This window comes from Phoenix dactylifera, chromosome 13, assembly GCF_009389715.1.
Source record: "Phoenix dactylifera cultivar Barhee BC4 chromosome 13, palm_55x_up_171113_PBpolish2nd_filt_p, whole genome shotgun sequence".
NCBI classification, from domain to species: domain Eukaryota; kingdom Viridiplantae; phylum Streptophyta; class Magnoliopsida; order Arecales; family Arecaceae; genus Phoenix; species Phoenix dactylifera.
The window spans coordinates 5,302,958-5,322,535 of record NC_052404.1 but is presented as its reverse complement, the minus strand read 5'-3'; the positions used below and the strand labels follow the sequence as shown (position 1 = coordinate 5,322,535).

General features: G+C 38.9%; 1 protein-coding gene across 1 annotated transcript; it reads left to right on the top strand.

The window, feature by feature from the left end:
* The first annotated feature begins 6,665 nt into the window (after positions 1 to 6,665).
* On the top strand, positions 6,666 to 19,380 carry LOC120112871. The gene is made up of 3 exons (XM_039132846.1): positions 6,666 to 7,772; positions 18,720 to 19,019; positions 19,100 to 19,380. The coding sequence occupies exons 1-3, from the start codon at positions 6,793 to 6,795 to the stop codon at positions 19,215 to 19,217; spliced, it is 1,398 nt and encodes a 465-aa protein (XP_038988774.1). The 5' UTR covers positions 6,666 to 6,792; the 3' UTR covers positions 19,218 to 19,380.
* Positions 19,381 to 19,578: the final 198 nt, after the last annotated feature.

The following is a 19,578-nucleotide window of genomic DNA, read 5'->3' as shown; positions in this document are numbered from 1 at the left end:
ACTTGTGCACATGTTTTGCATTTGAGTAATTATAAACACAAGTATCTTGCAATTAACTACAACAACTCTAAATCAACCCTAATCTGATATCAACTTCTAAGAGAATATGTCAAGTTTTCATCAAGATGCAATTTTCTTTTTTCTTCCTTTTATGAGAAAGAATCATCAAAGTCAGTCTTCACATCTCCATTCCTCCAGCTACCAAACGGAAAACAAATATTTATTCTACCTTTTATATCCTATTGAGAGAAAGATGATCAAAATAGTCAAGAGTATGTGTTAATGTTTTATGTGATCTAATAATCAAAAAACCTCAAGAAGCCAAAAGTAACACGAGCTTGTAAAATAATCTTTCTGATATAATCTAAGTACATATAACTAGAAAGCTAATTAAACAAACCTATAGATTCCTTGTACAACATGAATTCTGATCCATTGGTTGTTGTTGTCAGGAATTGAATCAATGGCACCTTGAATGGTTGTGAACTCTCCATGCCCAGACTTATCGACGGTGATGTTTTTCACGATCACAGCATATCCATCAACAAAATCATAATAGAGAAAAATCTGTGTCAAGGAGTAGAAGAGGAGGAGGAAGAAGAAGAAGAAAGGAGTTTGCATTGATAAAAAAATTTCGGATCTATGAGACGTATTGTTTCAGATGTCAATCCCTCATCTTATTCCTGAAAATGCTTGTGTATATATACAAGTTGTCAAAGAATCATATCATGACAATACAAGAAGGTAAATCATGGTCATGATAAGGAGATCAAATTTGTGTTGTTATAATTCCCATCCAAGAATTGGACGCCATCTTTGGAATGTGATCAATCTTGTTTCCAACAATACTATTCTTCTAAGAAAGAATGGATAATTACATAAGCAATGCAGAAAAATGATAACTGAAAAATCTTTAATGAACTGTCCATCTGAACTTCATACGATCACTATCTTCAGGATGGGCCTGAGATTGAGATGTAATTTTGCGTTACATGTTAACAAGAAAAAGAAAGTCGAGCAACATATTTTGTGATAGCATCTACTGGCTTCTTACTTAAGATATGGATATATATATAGAGAGAGAGAGAGAGTAGAGTTCTTACTAAAGATATGAATTGATAAAAACAAACATTTAATGTAGCCTAGGCTCAAAAATTTATGCTTTAGAATAAAGTCTGCAATAATGCGTTATGCACTATTATTAAGAGCATGGACTTAGACCTATATTCTGATGAAAGCTATTGAAAGGAGTTTCTCTAGAGAAGAGGCGATCTTATATCTCTCCCTTCCTCTCTTTCTTCCTTTTTTTCCTGTTAGCTTTCTCTTCCCCATTGTTTTTGTTGGGATTGGGAGGTAACAACAAACAAATTAAAGCATAATGGAATCAACAACTCTCCCACCTTATGTAAACCTATTAGGAAACAAACAACTAGAGCCAATCCACCCAATATATATATCAAGGCATTCACAAATACCTAACCAATCAAATTATTAGAAACACAAAAGAAACACCAAATTTTTACGTAGAAAACCTCTCCAATATAGAGAGTAAAAACTACGGAACCATAGTCCACCCAAAAAACTTCCACTATCAACCAATAATGGGTATTACAATCTATTCTCTCTAGCTAAAACTAGAGGTATATATCACCACATAATCTCAAAAATAATATTCTTGGCACACATCAACAATAAGAGATAAAGATTGAGAAGATCTCACATGAATAGTATCCATGTTTCTGCAAAATATGACTGTGCTAGAAGATTACAAATGACGATCACACCATGAAGATTGAAGAACCACGTGTTATGAGCCTTCGATCCAAATTTCAGCTTGATCGGACCATGGATAGCCTTCCGATCGTCATTTGATCAAGACTGCACACTGAATATCAATTCTGCATCTTCGCTACCTCCCTCTATTTTTAACTCATGGAAGACGGCTCATGTCCCTTACCTTCTCAATATAAAACGTTGCCTTAATGAACCTCCCATTTTGGGCCAAAAATAGTCTAACTAAAATGGGCTAAAAATAATTAACTTAGCCCACATTTGTTGGGCTAAGGCCCTGTTTGGGGGAGTTGTTGGCAGTAGAGCTATTGGAAGTAGAGCTGTCTGAAGTAGAGCTGTTATAAAAAGTTGTTTGTTGTTTGCACTACAACAAATGTAGTTTTTGCCGACTAACTTTTCCCGACGCTAGGAGAAAGCGTCGGCAAAGGTTGGCTCACAGCCAACCTTTCCCGACGCTTTGTTTTAGCGTTGGAAAAGCGAAACAAACAACGACGCTCTAAAGCGTCGTTATAAGTTTAAGAAACAACGACGCTTATAAGCGTCGTTAGAAACCTTAAAACCCCAACAACTCGCTCGATCGGCCCCCTCTGCTGATTTTCTATCTGCAACGACGCTCTGAAGCTTAGAAAACTTAAAACCCCAACACCTCGCTCGATCGGCCCCCTCTCCTCATTTCCTATCTGCGAGCCCTAGCCCCTCTCCTCATTTCCGATCTGCGAGCGCGCCGACTTCCCCGCTGCCGTCGACCTCTCCTTCTGAGGTAAGCCCTAGCTCGATCGGCCCCCTCTCCTTCTGAGCCCTAATCTCACCTCCATCCCTAGCCCCGATCGGCGATCGAAGACTCCGCTAGTCCGCCGCCGTCGACCTTGCCGTCGTCTGAGGTAAGCCTCCTACTCCTCCTTCTCTTCCTTCTCCTCCTCCTCCTCCTCCTCCTCCTCCTCCTCTTTGTTTTCTTCTTGTCTTTAACTCTCGCCCGGCCCCGTCTCCTCATCCTCTGCCGGTCGATGCCCTAGCGCCGACATCTCACCTCCATCCCGAGCGAGCCGTAGCTACTCCGCCGCCGTCGACATCGCCGTCGTCTGAGGTAAGTGATCCTCATACTCTCCGTAAAGAAATTTTCGGGTAAATAATTCCAGTTTTCATGTTACTAGCAGAAATTCATTGCTATTTGTATGGTATTTCCGATGATTCTGTCATAATAATGGAGTCTATTTCATTCCTTAGCATCAGGTGGTCTATTTTATCTAATTATTTCATTGACAGTTTGATTTGGGTCCTGACATAAAATTAAAATATGTGGGAGAATAGATGGTGTTTTCTTCGAGAGGTAGATTTCTGCCTTTTATTTGTCAGATAACTTCTATTTATCTGTGATTTTTTCTTCAAAAAAATTTTTATTCGTCAATTCTTTCACAATATGCAGTTGTAAGATAGTTTATATTAATGATTATATACGAAGTTTCCATAAGAGTGTGCAAAGGGTCGATCTCCTTCTACCTTCCCTTGTTCTTCTCTTCTATTTCATTTAACATTTTTAAGACTCCTGTAGGTATCCCTTCAGGGGCTTGCCGCCATTCAAGATGCAGCCCAAACTCTTTTAAGGCCTGTCTCATGTGACCAATTTGATAATATTAGCACGGGCTTTACAAAGTCTGTGGGGGCAAAGCTCATGTGACCAAAGGTCAAACTCTATAGGGGTTTTTATAATCCCATAGGCCTTCCTGACCTTGTTCTGTATCTAGGAAACATTCTCAAATTGGTCTTTCCATGCCTAGAAGACCTTGAGCCATGCTAGAAAATGGTTTTGGTCATTGCCCCTGCTTTTGGTGTGCTAGACTTTTGATTGGGACCATAATTGTGGGTTTGCACTTCGGTGCCACATGGTTACTTTGTTAGCATGTAAGGACCTTGTCTTAATGGTTTTGTTTCAATTTTCATGTTGGAACTCAAATGTCGGCCAGCTACCTTGGCAATTCCTAGGAAAGATGTCAATACCATCTCTTGAGCTTGTGATGGGCCTCAATGCCCTCTTATCTATATGCATTCTTTTTTGTGGTAATCAAATGATAAACATTTCTTCTAACTGTTATTACTGTCCATTCTTTGACTTCACTTACTGGTTCCTCTAAAAGTCACGTTTCTTTTTTCTGTCAACGAACCACTTCTCTATTAGTCCTGTCATTGGTTATGCCAAAAACTTCTATGGACATGTCTTAAGCAACAGACAGCCAACTTAGTCGGCATATGTATAAGTCAACATAGACCAATTGATGAAGGCTATTCAAACACTTAAGAGTAATTGTCAGAATATCGTGAACCAGATGATTCCAGACATCTTCCATCAGAATGTAATTACTCTAGTCACCTGTGACCTCGTCTGCAGCCAATTAAATATAGAAGAAGCAGAAGCCATGTTACCCTTTTCATGTCTAATAAAATGCGGTGGTTTCTCCCACCATTTTGCTTAAAAAGAAAGAAAGAAAGAAAGAAAGAAAGAGATAGGAGAAGCAGACAACTATTATGCTTGTTTCTCTTTAAGACACATATGATAAAAATTTGTAAAATTATCATCAATAAGTTAAGCAGTTGAACCAGTGTGGAAGAAATTAATGTTCAGATCAGCTCAACTAATGTCATGGTTGTTCCTCTTTTATCAGTGCATGTCAATGTCTAGACTAGTTCAAAACTAGTGATAAGTCAGTGCTTCAGCCCCAAACAAAAAAGCCTAGAACAATTTGATTCTATCTATGATTTAACCTCTGAACAATTTGACTCTGGTGAACACCTAAGTATATGGCTGGAAACTCTGAGATCATATATACCTGCCTGTTTTGCTGTCAACTTCACACATTGGCCCACATTGATAGCATGATGTAAGATATATGGGATGATATCTTACAATTAAGTTATCTTTGTTGTTAGTTATAACAATACAGAAACATGGCTTAAATCCTAAAAAGAGTCCCTAGAAGATAGCATGAAACACAGTTTCCATAACTTCAAATAAGGAATGCTCTAGGTCGCTGATCAAATCTCTTAAAGTGCATACAATCTCACTACCATGCAAATAGAATTCCTAAAACACATTACTTTTGTAAGATAATATGATTACTGATGTTTCATATCCTGCAAAGGCAGTTCACTTAAAGATAAATTCTGCCGCAACGTAAACATCAGTATAAACAAAACCATACCTTCTGTGAACTGGTACTCTTCATGTGCCACATGTTAGCTGGTGATGAGATAATTCTGTGTGTGGAACCTTATACCTCCTGCCTTTGTATCCCTTATGAGTGAATCTACTACTGTTGCTTGACCTCTGGATTCTTTCATGATCTAGCTTGGGGTTCGACCGATCTGGATCAAATTACTGAACAACATATGCTTCTCGGAATCTTATATTTTGTATTAATAAAATTTGCCAAGATCTTTTTGTACCACGATTTCGTATTGGTGATTCATACCCTAATTTCGTTTATTATTGTTTTATATTACTTGCAGTTCAATCAGTATTTTAATAGAATGGACAAAAGTTGGATAAATAAGTCGAGATCCAGTGCCGAATATTTGAATGGAGTTCAGAATTTCGTTAAATTTGCTTCTGAGAAATCTGAAATGAATGGGAATATTTTTTGTCCATGTCAAAAATATGTAAATTGTTATGCTATCGCTCCACAAATTGTTGAAGAACATTTGGTATGGAATGGTTTTCTGAAGGGTTATACAGAATGGATATTTCATGGAGAGTCTAAATTGTCATCTTCATCTAACTAACCCTTAGTTATAGAACACACTGCTAGTATTGGATCTAGTAACACAGACAGAAATCCTGTTGTAGAAGATGATATGAGGGGCTTACTCAGAGATGCTCTTGAACATAATATTAGAAATTTAACAGATTTTAGTGGAGAACAAGAAGGAGCTCCAATAGGTGATGAGCATACCGTTACTGAATCTATACATGTTGAGGAACCTATATACTCTGAAGATAACACAACTCGGTATCATAACTTGCTGAAAGATTGTGATAAAGAACTATATCCGGGTTGTAAGAATTTTACGAAGATTTCTTTTATAGTGCATTTATTTCATTTGAAATATTTGAATGGATGGTCTGGGAAGTCTTTTACTATGCTTCTTCAATTATTAAAAGATGCATTTCCAGAAGGTGTTATTTTACCGTCAACTTCTTATGAAGCCAAAAAACTAGTAAAAGACCTGAATCTTGGATATGAGAAGATTCATAGTTGTCCAAATGATTGTATTTTATATCGTGGTGATAATATTAATGAAGATTCGTGCCGAACATGTGGGTCTTCACGATGGAAAAAACAAAATGAAGACGGACATGATTTGTCGAATGAAGTGGATGCTACACAGTCTAAAAAAATTCCGGCTAAAGTTTTGAGGTATTTTTCTCTCATACCTAGATTGAAAAGGATGTATGCATCATCAAAGACGGCTTCCTTAATGAGATGGCATGATGAAGGACGTACAAGGGATGGAATGTTAAGACATCCAGCAGATAGTTTAGCATGGAAAGCATTTGATGATAGGCATCACGAATTTGCTTCTGATGTTCGCAGTGTAAGGCTGGGTTTGGCAACTGATGGATTTAATCCATTTCGAACGATTAGTTCTACATACAGCACTTGGCCAGTTGTTTTGGTTCCATATAATTTGCCACCATGGATATGTATGAAACAGTCTTCACTCATTCTGTCAATGGTTATTCCCGGTGATAAGAGCCCAGGTAATGATATAGATATTTTTCTGCAGCCTTTAATAGATGAATTGAAAAAGTTATGGCAAGGTGTTGATGCATTTAATGCTTTCACTGGCCGAACATTCAAATTGCGTGCAGCTCTTATCTGGACAATCAATTATTTTCCTGCATATGCTAATGTATCCGGTTGGAGCACTAAGGGGCATATTGCATGCCCTTCTTGTGGAGATTTAACTCATTCATATTGGTTAAAACATGGAGAAAAATTCTGTTATATGGGTCATCGAAGATGGTTAGAAGCAAATCATCCATTTCGACATCAGAATAATCAGTTTGATGGTACCATAGAGTTGCGATCTGCACCTATTCCACCAACTGGAACTGAAGTTCTTAAACAAACTCATGGCACTAACTATATACCTGGTAAGGCATTCAACAGTTCAAAGAAGCGGGGAAGGGGGGATGTTGGCAGCTCAGTGACACAGGTTTTTGAGGACGCTGACAACTTCGAGAATGATGACAGTATTTATGAACAGGAAAATGACGATGGCACAAACTCGGTATCTACACAGAAGCAGTTATGGAAAAAAAGGAGCATTTTCTTTGAATTACCTTATTGGGAGTATAATCTTCTTCGACATAATCTTGATGTCATGCATATAGAAAAGAATGTTTGTGATAATTTGATTGGAACAATGTTAAATCTTGAAGGAAAGACTAAAGACAACTTGAAAGCGCGTCTTGATTTGAAAGACATGGGCATAAGACAAGAGCTTCATCCGAAAGAACAACCCAATGATAAATATTTTATACCTCCTGCATGTTACACAATGTCTACTCCAGAGAAAGATCTTTTTCTAACGGTTTTGAAAAATATGAAGGTTCCAGATGGGTATGCATCGAATATTTCAAGATGCGTTAATCTTAAAGAGCGAAAACTTACGAATCTTAAAAGTCACGATGGCCATATTTTGATGCAAGATATCTTTCCATTGGCTTTAAGATCATCAACACAGAAACAAGTTCTTGCAATTGTGACTCAGTTATCATCCTTCTTTAAGGCATTATGTTCCAAAGTTCTAGATCCCAAGGAGCTTGATCAATTGGAGTCTAATGTTGCACTAACACTGTGCCATATGGAGAAGATCTTTCCTCCTGGGTTTTTTACTATTATCGTTCATCTACTCATTCACTTAGCGGCGGAAGCTAAACTTGGTGGACCGGTTCACTACCGATGGATGTATCCTATTGAGAGGTGATATTCTAAACTCTAATGTCCATATTTATTATTAATATGAATGTTGACCCCCTAAAGGATTTTGATGAATACAAAATACTAGAGTAAAATTCCATTATATCTTAACAATTCAATTGAGAAATTCATGTGTTTTACTTAGAATATTGTTAAAAAATGTCTAGGCAAGTTCCCATAATTTTTATGAATTTATTGAAGAATATTTTGAGCTAAAGAAAAAGTTCAGGGACAGCCGAGACGTCTCCTGATAGTTTCAGAGACGTCTCTGGCACAAACAGGAAGAACTGGCACACTTGGAGACGTCCCCGACACCTGCCGAGTCGTCCCCGCGTTAGCAGAGTCGACTCTCTCAGTAGCGGAGTCGACTCTCTCAGTGGCGGCAGAAAGACGTTTTTCAAGGGATATGCGCGAGACGTCCCCGCTGTACGCGGAGTCGTCCCCGCAAGCAAAAAGGAGACTTCCCGAGTCGTCCCCAAGATGGCGGAGACGGCTCTCTCAGGGTTTTCCAGAGAATGGTTTCTGCGGTGATAAGGAAGCGGAGTCGACCCTGAGATAGCGGAGACGTCCCCATGCATAAAAGTGCAGACAAGCCGAGACGTCCCCTGAAAGAGCGGAGTCGACTCTCTCAGAAAATTCCAGAGGACATATTTTTCAAAGATAAAGAAGCGGAGTCGTCCCCACTCAAAAAGTGCAGACAAGCCGAGACGTCCCCGTAAAGTGCCGAGTCGACCCCAGATAAAGTAAAAAGTAAAAATCCTGTAGGCGAGACGTCTCTCGCTGTAGCAGAGACGTCCCCGGAGCGCCTGGGACGCGACTGACAGCTTTTCAGGTTTGGTTTGAATTTCAAATCCTTCTCTTTTTGTTTCTAACGGCTATATTTGCTTTTTGGGCTATAAAAGGGACCTCTTAAGTGGTTCTCAACAACTCTTCACCAACCCAAAAGCAAAATTATTCAAGAGAGAAAAGTTCAAGAGAGTGAGAGCATTAAAGTGTAGAAATCAAGTGCATTCAAGGTTCTCTTGTGATTTCAAGCTCAACCGCTCTCGTGCGCTCGGGATTCAAAGCTCACACTCGATCCTACGCACTCCACATCGGAAGAATCAACATCTCCCACGCTTCCAACGGCAAAAAGATTCTTCCGGGTTAAATTGTTCATAATTGATATATTTGCTTTTTAGAGCTTTTATTCTCTTTTGTAAACTCTTTGATTGTAGTGCTTGTTCAAGTCAAGGGACTTGGAACAAGGGAAAGGCGTCCCAAGCCTAAGAGAAATTGGGGGTTTAGGGTTTGTTGTGAGCCCGGTGTAAAACAACGAGTTGGGTAGTAAACTCGCAAAACTACCGTACTGTAATCTTGGATTATAGTGGAAATACCCAAAGGCGCTTTGGGGAGTGGATGTAGGAGCGGTGGAAGCTCCGAACCACTATAAAACCGTGTGTTTGTGATTGTGTCTTCTCATCCCACTATCATTACCTTATTTCATATATTTGTGTGTTTTAATTTTAATTAGCCGAAGAGTTTTAAAACACCCAATTCACCCCCCTCTTGGGTGACCATCTCTGGGCAACAAGTGGTATCAGAGCAGGTGCTCTGTGTATTTCTTGAAAGACCTAACCGTCTTAGCCAAAGATCTAGATGGGAACACCCTTTAACAATGTTCCTGCCGAGGGGCAAGCAACCAATAGACCTCCACTCTTCAATGGGACAAATTATACCTATTGGAAGACTAGAATGAAAATCTTCATTCAAGCACAAGACTATGCCTTGTGGAGGGTTATAGTCAAGGGACCACAAGAACCATCACATGTGGTTAATGGCATTCGAGTTCCCAAACCTGAGGAGGATTGGGATGAGAATGATGATAGGATGGCTCAACTCAATTCTAGAGCCATGAACTCACTATTTTGTTCTTTAGATGTAAATGAGTTCAATAGAGTCTCTACATGTAGTTCCGCTAAGGAAATATGGGATAAGCTTGAAGTTACCCATGAGGGTACAAATCAAGTCAAAGAGTCCAAAGTGAACATTCTAGTTCACAAATATGAATTGTTTAAGATGGAACCTAATGAAACCATCACATGCATGTTTACTCGCTTTACCGATATAATTAATGGTCTAAAGAGTTTGGGTAAATCTTATACTAACCCGGAACTTGTGAGTAAAATTCTCAGGTCTTTGCCGAAAGCATGGGAAGCAAAGGTCACGGCAATCGTAGAAGCCAAAGACCTCAACACTTTGGGATTAGAACAACTACTGGGCTCATTGATGACGCATGAGCTCACAATGAAGCAACATGAAGAAGAGTTGCCGAAGAAAAGGACAATCGCACTCAAAGCTACTTCAAGTGTGTGTGAAGAAGAGAGTAGTGAGAGTGAAGAAGAAAGCCAAGATGAGGACTTGGGCTTGATAGTAAGAAAATTTAAGAAATTCATGAGAAGAAAGAAACGTTTCCCAAGAAAGAAATTTGGAGGGAGAAATGATTGGGAAAAAGAAAAGGAAAAAGAAAGAGACCCAATCATATGCTATGATTGCAAGAGACCGGGACACGTTCGTTCCAAATGCCCTCAACAAAAGAAGTATTTTGGAAAGGAGAAGAAGAAGGCATTAAAGGCAACATGGGATGATAGTGACACATCATCCTCCGAGGAAGAAAAGGAAGAGACCGCCAATTTGTGCTTCATGGCGTTTGAAGACGATGAGGTATGTCAAAACCCAACTATAAATTTTACTTTAGAAGAATTATATGAGGCTTTTCAAGAACTTATGGGTGATTGTGGTATGTTAGGAGCAAAGAATAAAGAATTAAAAGCCTCTAATCAAAAACTAAAGGAAGATATTGAAAATCTATTAAATAAAAAGGAGAGCATTAAAAATACTAACACTATTGACCTAGAAATCAAAAACTCAAAACTTAATATTGAAAATGAAAAGGCAAATACACTAATTAAGGAATTAAATCTACAAGTAAAATCCCTATTCGATAATAATACCTCACTTGCACAAAATATTGAATCCCTTAAAAAAGATAAGGAAGAACTAGTTAAAGAAAATTTGAATCTCAAGAATGAGGTACATAAGTACAAACCAATTGTTGAAAAATTCACACAAAGCTCTGAAAAATTAAATCTCATTCTTTCAAATCAAAGAGCTGTTTTCAATAAAGCCGGATTAGGATATAAAACTAATAAACAACAAAAGTATCTAAAGAATTTCTTTGTAAAAGCAAAAGATGTAAAAACTGAAAAACCTACATGTTTTCATTGTGGAAAGAATGGACATAAAGCCTACTCTTGTATTCAAAGAAAAATCCAAACTAACAAGAGTACATTTGTGAAAGCCAAAAACATAACTAAAGTATGGGTGCCTAAGGGAACCAACCACACTAACCACGAAGGACCCAAGAAAACTTGGGTACCTAAGAGCTTCACATGATCATTTTGCAGGTATGCCTTGCAGCCGGAAATAAAAAGAGAATGTGGTATCTTGATAGCGGTTGCTCAAGGCATATGACCGGTGACAAGAGTCTCCTCGTCACCTTGGAATCAAAAGAAGGAGGATTAGTCACATTTGGAGACAATGCTAAAGGACGAATTATTGGTGTTGGTAAAATCTCCATATCACCCTCCTCATTTATTGATAATGTATTGTTAGTTAATGGACTAAAACATAATTTATTAAGTATAAGTCAATTTTGTGACAAGGGCTTTAAAGTGTCATTTGAATCGTCACTATGCATAATTAGTAGTCCAATTGATAATGAGATCATACTCACAGGACATAGGCATGGAAATGTTTACATGGTAGATCTTGATGATCTCACCATGAAGGATGGCCAATGTCTTGTAGCCATGAATCCCAAAGTCAATGAGACTAGTTGGTTATGGCATCGTAGGTTAGGGCATGCTAGCATGGATTTAATCTCTAAATTAATTACAAAGGATCTAGTCAAAGGGCTACCAAAAATAGACTTTGAAAAGAATAAAATTTGTGCTGCATGTCAATTAGGGAAACAAACAAGAAGTTCCTTTAAGTCTAAGAACATAGTTTCAACATCAAAACCCTTAGAACTAATTCACATGGATTTGTTTGGACCCACTAGAACTGCTAGTCTAGGGGGTAAGAAATTTGGTCTTGTAATTGTTGATGATTTTTCACGTTTTACATGGGTTTCATTTCTTGCACATAAAGATGAGTCCTTTTCCGCTTTTATTAAGTTTCATAATAGAGTTTCGAATGAACTCAATCTTAAACTAAAAGCAATTAGGAGTGATCATGGTACCGAGTTTGAAAATCAGCATTTTGAAAAATTTTGTGAAGAAAATGGTATCAATCACAACTTCTCGGCACCTAGGACACCTCAACAAAACGGGGTGGTAGAAAGGAAGAATCGCACACTAGCAGATATGGCTCGTACCATGTTGTGCGAATCGGATCTACCAAAGTATTTTTGGGCTGAAGCAATAAATACCTCATGTTATATTTTAAATCGTGCTTTAGTTAGATCCATCTTAAAGAAAACACCTTATGAGTTGATAAAAAGTAAGAAACCAAATATAAGTTATTTTCATGTTTTCGGTTGTCGATGCTTTATTTTAAACAATGGAAAGGACAATCTCAGTAAATTTAGTGCTAAATCAGATGAGGGGATCTTCTTAGGTTATTCCTCATCTAGTAGAGCATACAGGGTCTTCAACAAGAGAACTCTCGTTGTTGAAGAATCTATTCACGTTGTTTTTGATGAAACTAATGGAGATTCTTCTAGAAAAGAAGAAGATGGTGATGCAGGTATACTTGAAGACCGAATGAAGGAATTCTCCATACAAGACAAACAACATGAGGATGAGGTCAATGAAGATACAAATCAGCAAGATGAAGAAGGTCAACCTCCATCAAAAAATCAAGATCTTCCTAAAGAATGGAGGTATGCACATGGTCATCCAAAGGATCTAATCCTTGGTGATCCTTCACAAGGTATAAGAACTAGATCCTCTTTAAGAAACACTAGTAATTATCTTGCTTTCGTTTCACAAATAGAGCCTAAATCACTAGAAAAAGCTGAAAAAGATGATAATTGGATGAATGCTATGCAAGAGGAATTAAACCAATTTGAAAGAAATGAAGTTTGGACTCTAATAAAAAGACCCCCTAATGTTTCAATTATAGGCACCAAGTGGGTGTATAGAAATAAACTAGATGAAGATGGAATAGTATTAAGAAACAAAGCTAGGCTAGTGGCCAAAGGATATAATCAGGAGGAAGGAATAGATTTTGATGAAACTTTTGCTCCTGTTGCTAGATTAGAGGCTATTAGACTGCTTTTAGCATATGCATGCTTCATGGATTTTAAACTCTATCAAATGGATGTAAAAAGTGCATTCTTAAATGGCTATATAATGGAGGAAGTTTATGTAGGACAACCTCCAGGTTTTGAAAATCACTTACATCCAGATTATGTGTATAAATTGCATAAAGCATTGTATGGACTTAAGCAAGCTCCTAGGGCATGGTATGAAAGATTAAGTAATTTTCTAATTGAGAACAAATTTAAGAGAGGAAATGTGGACAAAACCCTCTTTATTAAAAGAAAAGAAAATGACTTATTGCTTGTACAAATTTATGTGGATGATATAATTTTTGGTGCTACTAATGATAGTCTTTGTCAAGAATTTGCCAAGCTTATGCAGGGAGAATTTGAAATGAGCATGATGGGTGAGCTCAACTTCTTCCTTGGGCTGCAAATAAAACAATCAGAGGAAGGCATCTTCATCAGTCAGTCCAAGTATATCAAAGAAATGTTGGAGAAATTCAAGATAAAGGATGCAAAAGAAATCAGCACACCCATGGGCTCAAGTTGCAAGCTTGACAAAGATGAAAAAGGTAAAAGTATAGACTGCAAATTGTACAGAGGTATGATAGGCTCTTTACTTTACCTTACTGCTAGTAGACCAGATATATTATTCAGTGTTTGTATGTGTGCTAGATACCAAGCATGTCCTAAGGAATCACACTTGCAAGCTGTTAAAAGAATTTTTAGATATCTAGTAGGGACATCTAATGTAGGCTTATGGTACTCTAAACAATCTGATATAAACTTAATTGCATATTCCGATGCTGATTTTGCCGGGTGCAAACTCGACAGAAAAAGCACAAGTGGCACATGTCAATTCTTGGGTGCCAACTTGGTTTCTTGGTTTAGCAAGAAACAAAATTCAGTTGCCTTGTCCACAGCTGAAGCTGAGTACATTGCAGCCGGAAGCTGTTGTGCCCAAGTTCTTTGGATTAAGCAACAACTTGAAGACTTCGGTATTAAAATGGACAATATACCAATTAAGTGTGATAATACAAGTGCAATCAACTTAACAAAAAATCCTGTCCAACACTCTAAGTCAAAGCATATAGAGATTAGGCATCATTTTATTAGGGATCATGTGCTGAAAAATGATGTGGTGATTGAATATGTATGTACTGAAAATCAATTAGCTGATATCTTTACAAAGCCCCTTTGTAAAGATAGATTCAATTTCTTAAGGAATGCTTTGAGCTTGTATGATCCTAGCAAATGAATTGAACTTGTATTGCATTGCTTTGCTACTCGAACTAGTAATCCACCTCAAGGCAAACATAAGTGAAAACATAAATTCATCTAAGCTAAATGACGAACTGCTTGACTTTCTGGAGGATGGTTACCCTCCCTTGGACTCTTCATAGAGATATTTTCAGAGCCTATATCATGGGTATTCGAAATTTGGTCAAACATTCCTCATTTCAACATTAATAAGTTAAAAATCATTATCAAATCATTATAAGATGTAATATTAAGGGGGAGGATCACAAACAAATTCACTCTGTGTTTATCAAAAGAAATCATGATTGATTAGGGTGATTAAACAAAAATTTTGGAAATGCAGTCTGAAATTTTTTTGTGCCGGAGACGTCTCTGGCAAGTCGCCGAGACGTCCCCCCAGGGGGAGACGTCTCGCCTTAGTCGCCGAGACGTCTCGGGGACCGAATGAGGACTTTTTAAATAGGTCGAAATCGCTCGAGCCGACTCGAGCTTTCTCCCTCATTCCCGACCAAAACGGAAAGCCCTAGCCTCCATTTGCTCTCAACCTCAAAATCTAGCTTCCATTTGCCCTAAATCGCAAACCCTAGCATCCATGGCACCAAAGAAAGCTAGGACAACCCGTGGGAGGCGACCTAGAGTAGCGGGCGACGGTGAGGAACGGCGGGAAGAACCCTCCGCGCCTTCTCCTCCGGTTGCTCCGCCAACCATGACGATTTCCTGTGCAAATCGCACAGTCACGACTGGTAGGTACATCGATTTTTCCTTTCTAGATCATGAGGGGTTCTCTATTGGAGAGAGACTCCGAGCCCAAGGGTGGGAGCACCTTTGCACCCTCAAAACCTCGACCTACCCCGGCCTTGTTAGAGAAATGTTTAGTGATATGGCCTTAGGGGACTTAGGGTACACTGCATATGTCCGAGGGACATTGGTAGAAATTAATGAGGATGTCCTATCCACTGTCCTACAAATTCCTAAGGACGGTGAGGCACCGACCTCACATCCCCAAAGGAAAATAGCCCTAAACTTGATTCTAGGAAGAGAGGACTGCGGCCCTCTTGATGTTGTCTACTCCCAGGACCTAAATGCAGAAATGAGACTTCTTTTAAGCATTGTCAATCGGGTCCTATTCCCTAAAACCGGTCGCTTCGATTTTGTTTCGGAGCGAGATTTAGTTATAATGCACCATATCCTACAAGGGATCCCCCTAAACCTCCCTAGACTCATGCTAAATTACATTGCCCAATGTCATAGGTATTCTAGGTTTAGTATACCCTATGGCATGATCTTTACCTTAATATTTAAACACTTCAAGGTTTCCATACCACCAAATGAACCTGCAAAGGCCCTAAGAAACACCGACTATTACAATGAGGGCTCAATGAGAAGAATGGAATTTCACAAGATAGATGGGTCGTGGGTCAAGGTTCCAAAAAGAAAAGCACAAACCATAGAGCCTGAAATCCCACATCATGAGTCTGACCATCACTCTCCTCCACCTAGCCACATGGACATCCCTGATATTCCCTCCAGCTCAGCTGGACCTTCCACATCCATGCCACCACCTCCTCCAGTCAGTGGGACCTCCTTCCTATCAGAGGAGCAGATGCACACCTTAGCATCTGTCATTTGTCAGCAGATGAGGGAGGAGATGAGATCCATGATGACTGCGGAGCTGGCCCCCATCAGACAAGAGCTGAAAGATATTAAAGCTCAAATTGAAGCCCAAGAGCAACAAATAATTGGGGTGGGTGCCACCGAAACCTGCAGATCATTAGAGCTCAAGGACAGCTTGAAGGCCATTTCCAAGAGCCTCAAAGAATTGACAAAGCCAGATGGCAATGTGGGCACCTTAGTTGCCCAACTTAGAGGCAGAATTGAGATGGCAACCTTAGAGTTTGAAGCACTTGTGGCAGGTTTCCACAAGTCACAGGGAGATCACTTTAAGACCCTCATGGATTCTATCAATGGTTTCATAGATGCAGCCTGTAAGGCTTATGCACAAAGTACAACTGGTAGGCACCATGAGGAACGACGCCGATGATGGATATCCAGTAGGATCTTCTTTTTGTAAATCCTAGGCCATTTTGAAACACTTTTGTATTAGAAATCAATACCTGTAATGATTTCTTCTTTTTGACTATGTAATGACTTCAAAATCTCACAATGATACATGAATACAATCCCTTTTTGAAAAATGTGTGTACATTGCCATTTCTGTGGATGTGTTTCTGTGAATATGAATGTGCCTCTTGATGTGTCATAAGAATCTCAAAACATACATTAAGTATTTAAATTTGGCACAACTTATCAAAGCATATGAAACAGGGGGAGCACAACCTGAATATCAAAGGGGGAGTAAAATGAATGCTGAATTCTACTATAAATTGAGTCTTAAGCACCTAAGGATAATTTGTCCCCTTCATTGTTGATGACAAAAAGGGGGAGTGGTGGTATCAATATTGTAAGGGATATGGTTATTGAAGAATATTGATTTTTAAGATAATTGCCCTTCTGGAAAAGAAAGGGGGAGTCAAAAAGAATCTAGCTTCCAATTATCTTCAGCATCAATATTTCATTCTAACTTGATTCAAATTCAGTTCATATGATAAAATCATTTAAGAACAATTCTATGCACAAGGAAATTTGAGTGATGCACATTGTATCTAGTTCAAATCAAAACATTATACTTGTATATCTGATCAATACTGTGTATATGTTTAAATTTCAAATTTTGCATATACTCAGTGTTTTGTCATCATCAAAAAGGGGGAGATTGTTGACCCCCTAATGGATTTTGATGAATACAAAACACTAGAGTAAAATTCCATTATATCTTAACAATTCAATTGAGAAATTCATGTGTTTTACTTAGAATATTGTTAAGAAATGTCTAGGCAAGTTTCCATAATTTTTATGAATTTATTGAAGAATATTTTGAGCTAAAGAAAAAGTTCAGGGACAGCCGAGACGTCTCCTGATAGTTTCAGAGACGTCTCTGGCACAAACAGAAAGAACTGGCACACTTGGAGACGTCCCCGACACCTGCCGAGTCGTCCCCGCGTTAGCGGAGTCGACTCTCTCAGTAGCGGAGTCGACTCTCTCAGTGGCGGCAGAAAGACATTTTTCAAGGGATATGCGCGAGACGTCCCCGCTGTACGCGGAGTCGTCCCCGCAAGCAAAAAGGAGACTTCCCGAGTCGTCCCCAAGATGGCGGAGACGGCTCTCTCAGGGTTTTCCAGAGAATGATTTCTGCGGTGATAAGGAAGCGGAGTCGACCCTGAGATAGCGGAGACGTCCCCATGCATAAAAGTGCAGACAAGCCGAGACGTCCCCTGAAAGAGCGGAGTCGACTCTCTCAGGAAATTCCAGAGGACATATTTTTCAAAGATAAAGAAGCGGAGTCGTCCCCAAACAAGCGGAGTCGTCCCCACTCAAAAAGTGCAGACAAGCCGAGACGTCCCCGTAAAGTGCCGAGTCGACCCCAGATAAAGTAAAAAGTAAAAATCCTGTAGGCGAGACGTCTCTCGCTGTAGCAGAGACGTCCCCGGAGCGCCTGGGACGCGACTGACAGCTTTTCAGGTTTGGTTTGAATTTCAAATCCTTCTCTTTTTGTTTCTAACGGCTATATTTGCTTTTTGGGCTATAAAAGGGACCTCTTAAGTGGTTCTCAACAACTCTTCACCAACCCAAAAGCAAAATTATTCAAGAGAGAAAAGTTCAAGAGAGTGAGAGCATTAAAGTGTAGAAATCAAGTGCATTCAAGGTTCTCTTGTGATTTCAAGCTCAACCGCTCTCGTGCGCTCGGGATTCAAAGCTCACACTCGATCCTACGCACTCCACATCGGAAGAATCAACATCTCCCACGCTTCCAACGGCAAAAAGATTCTTCCGGGTTAAATTGTTCATAATTGATATATTTGCTTTTTAGAGCTTTTATTCTCTTTTGTAAACTCTTTGATTGTAGTGCTTGTTCAAGTCAAGGGACTTGGAACAAGGGAAAGGCGTCCCAAGCCTAAGAGAAATTGGGGGTTTAGGGTTTGTTGTGAGCCCGGTGTAAAACAACGAGTTGGGTAGTAAACTCGCAAAACTACCGTACTGTAATCTTGGATTATAGTGGAAATACCCAAAGGCGCTTTGGGGAGTGGATGTAGGAGCGGTGGAAGCTCCGAACCACTATAAAACCGTATGTTTGTGATTGTGTCTTCTCATCCCACTATCATTACCTTATTTCATATATTTGTGTGTTTTAATTTTAATTAGCCGAAGAGTTTTAAAACACCCAATTCACCCCCCTCTTGGGTGACCATCTCTGGGCAACAATGAATATATATCCTATTATCTTCCTCGATGTTGATGTTGAGCATTAAAATTTACTGTTGAAGGTATCTTGTGCGCTTAAAGGAATATGTACGCAATCGAGCCTATCCCGAGGGATCGATTGCGGAGGGATATATTGCTGATGAGTGTTTGACATTCTGCTCGAGATACCTTGAAGGAGTTGAAACTGCTTTTAATCGACCACAAAGGAATTACGATATTATACATAATGCAGAGGAGTACAAGTTCTCATCTGGTGGAAGATTTGTGGGGAAAGCTGAAAGTACTGTAATTCATCATAAATTATTGGCACAGGCACATCGTTATGTCTTACTTCACAGTGACTTAATATCCGAGTATCGCAGGTCAGTATGGTTATAACAAATCACAATTTACTGTCATATCAGATATAATATTCAAAACAAATAATTTTTTTCTCGTGCAGAGATTTTTTAGTGGCTCAGCGAAGCGCCAACAATAACATTCATCCTACCCCAAGGATTGAGCAAAGATGGTTGGTTGAGTTATTTCCTGAATGGTTATTAAAACAGGTTAGACGTTGAATCCTATTAGGTCTTTTATTATATTCTACGATCGGAACTTTGTAAAATTAATTATTATCTGACTTAAATTTTTTAGGTACCGACCATGATGGAGAGACATTGTTCCAATGAATTAATAGTCCTTGCTCGAGGTCCGAACAATATTGTCAACAGATATGATGGGTTCATTATAAATGATTTTAAATTTCATACAAAAAAACGTGAAAAATTTAGAAAATCCCAAAATAGTGGAATTATGGTTGAGGCGGACGGAAAAATTTATTATGGTGCCCTAACAGATGTTTATGAGTTGGATTATTACGGGAACTTTAAGGTAGTATTATTTCGATGTGATTGGGTGGATATAAACTCATCTAGAGGT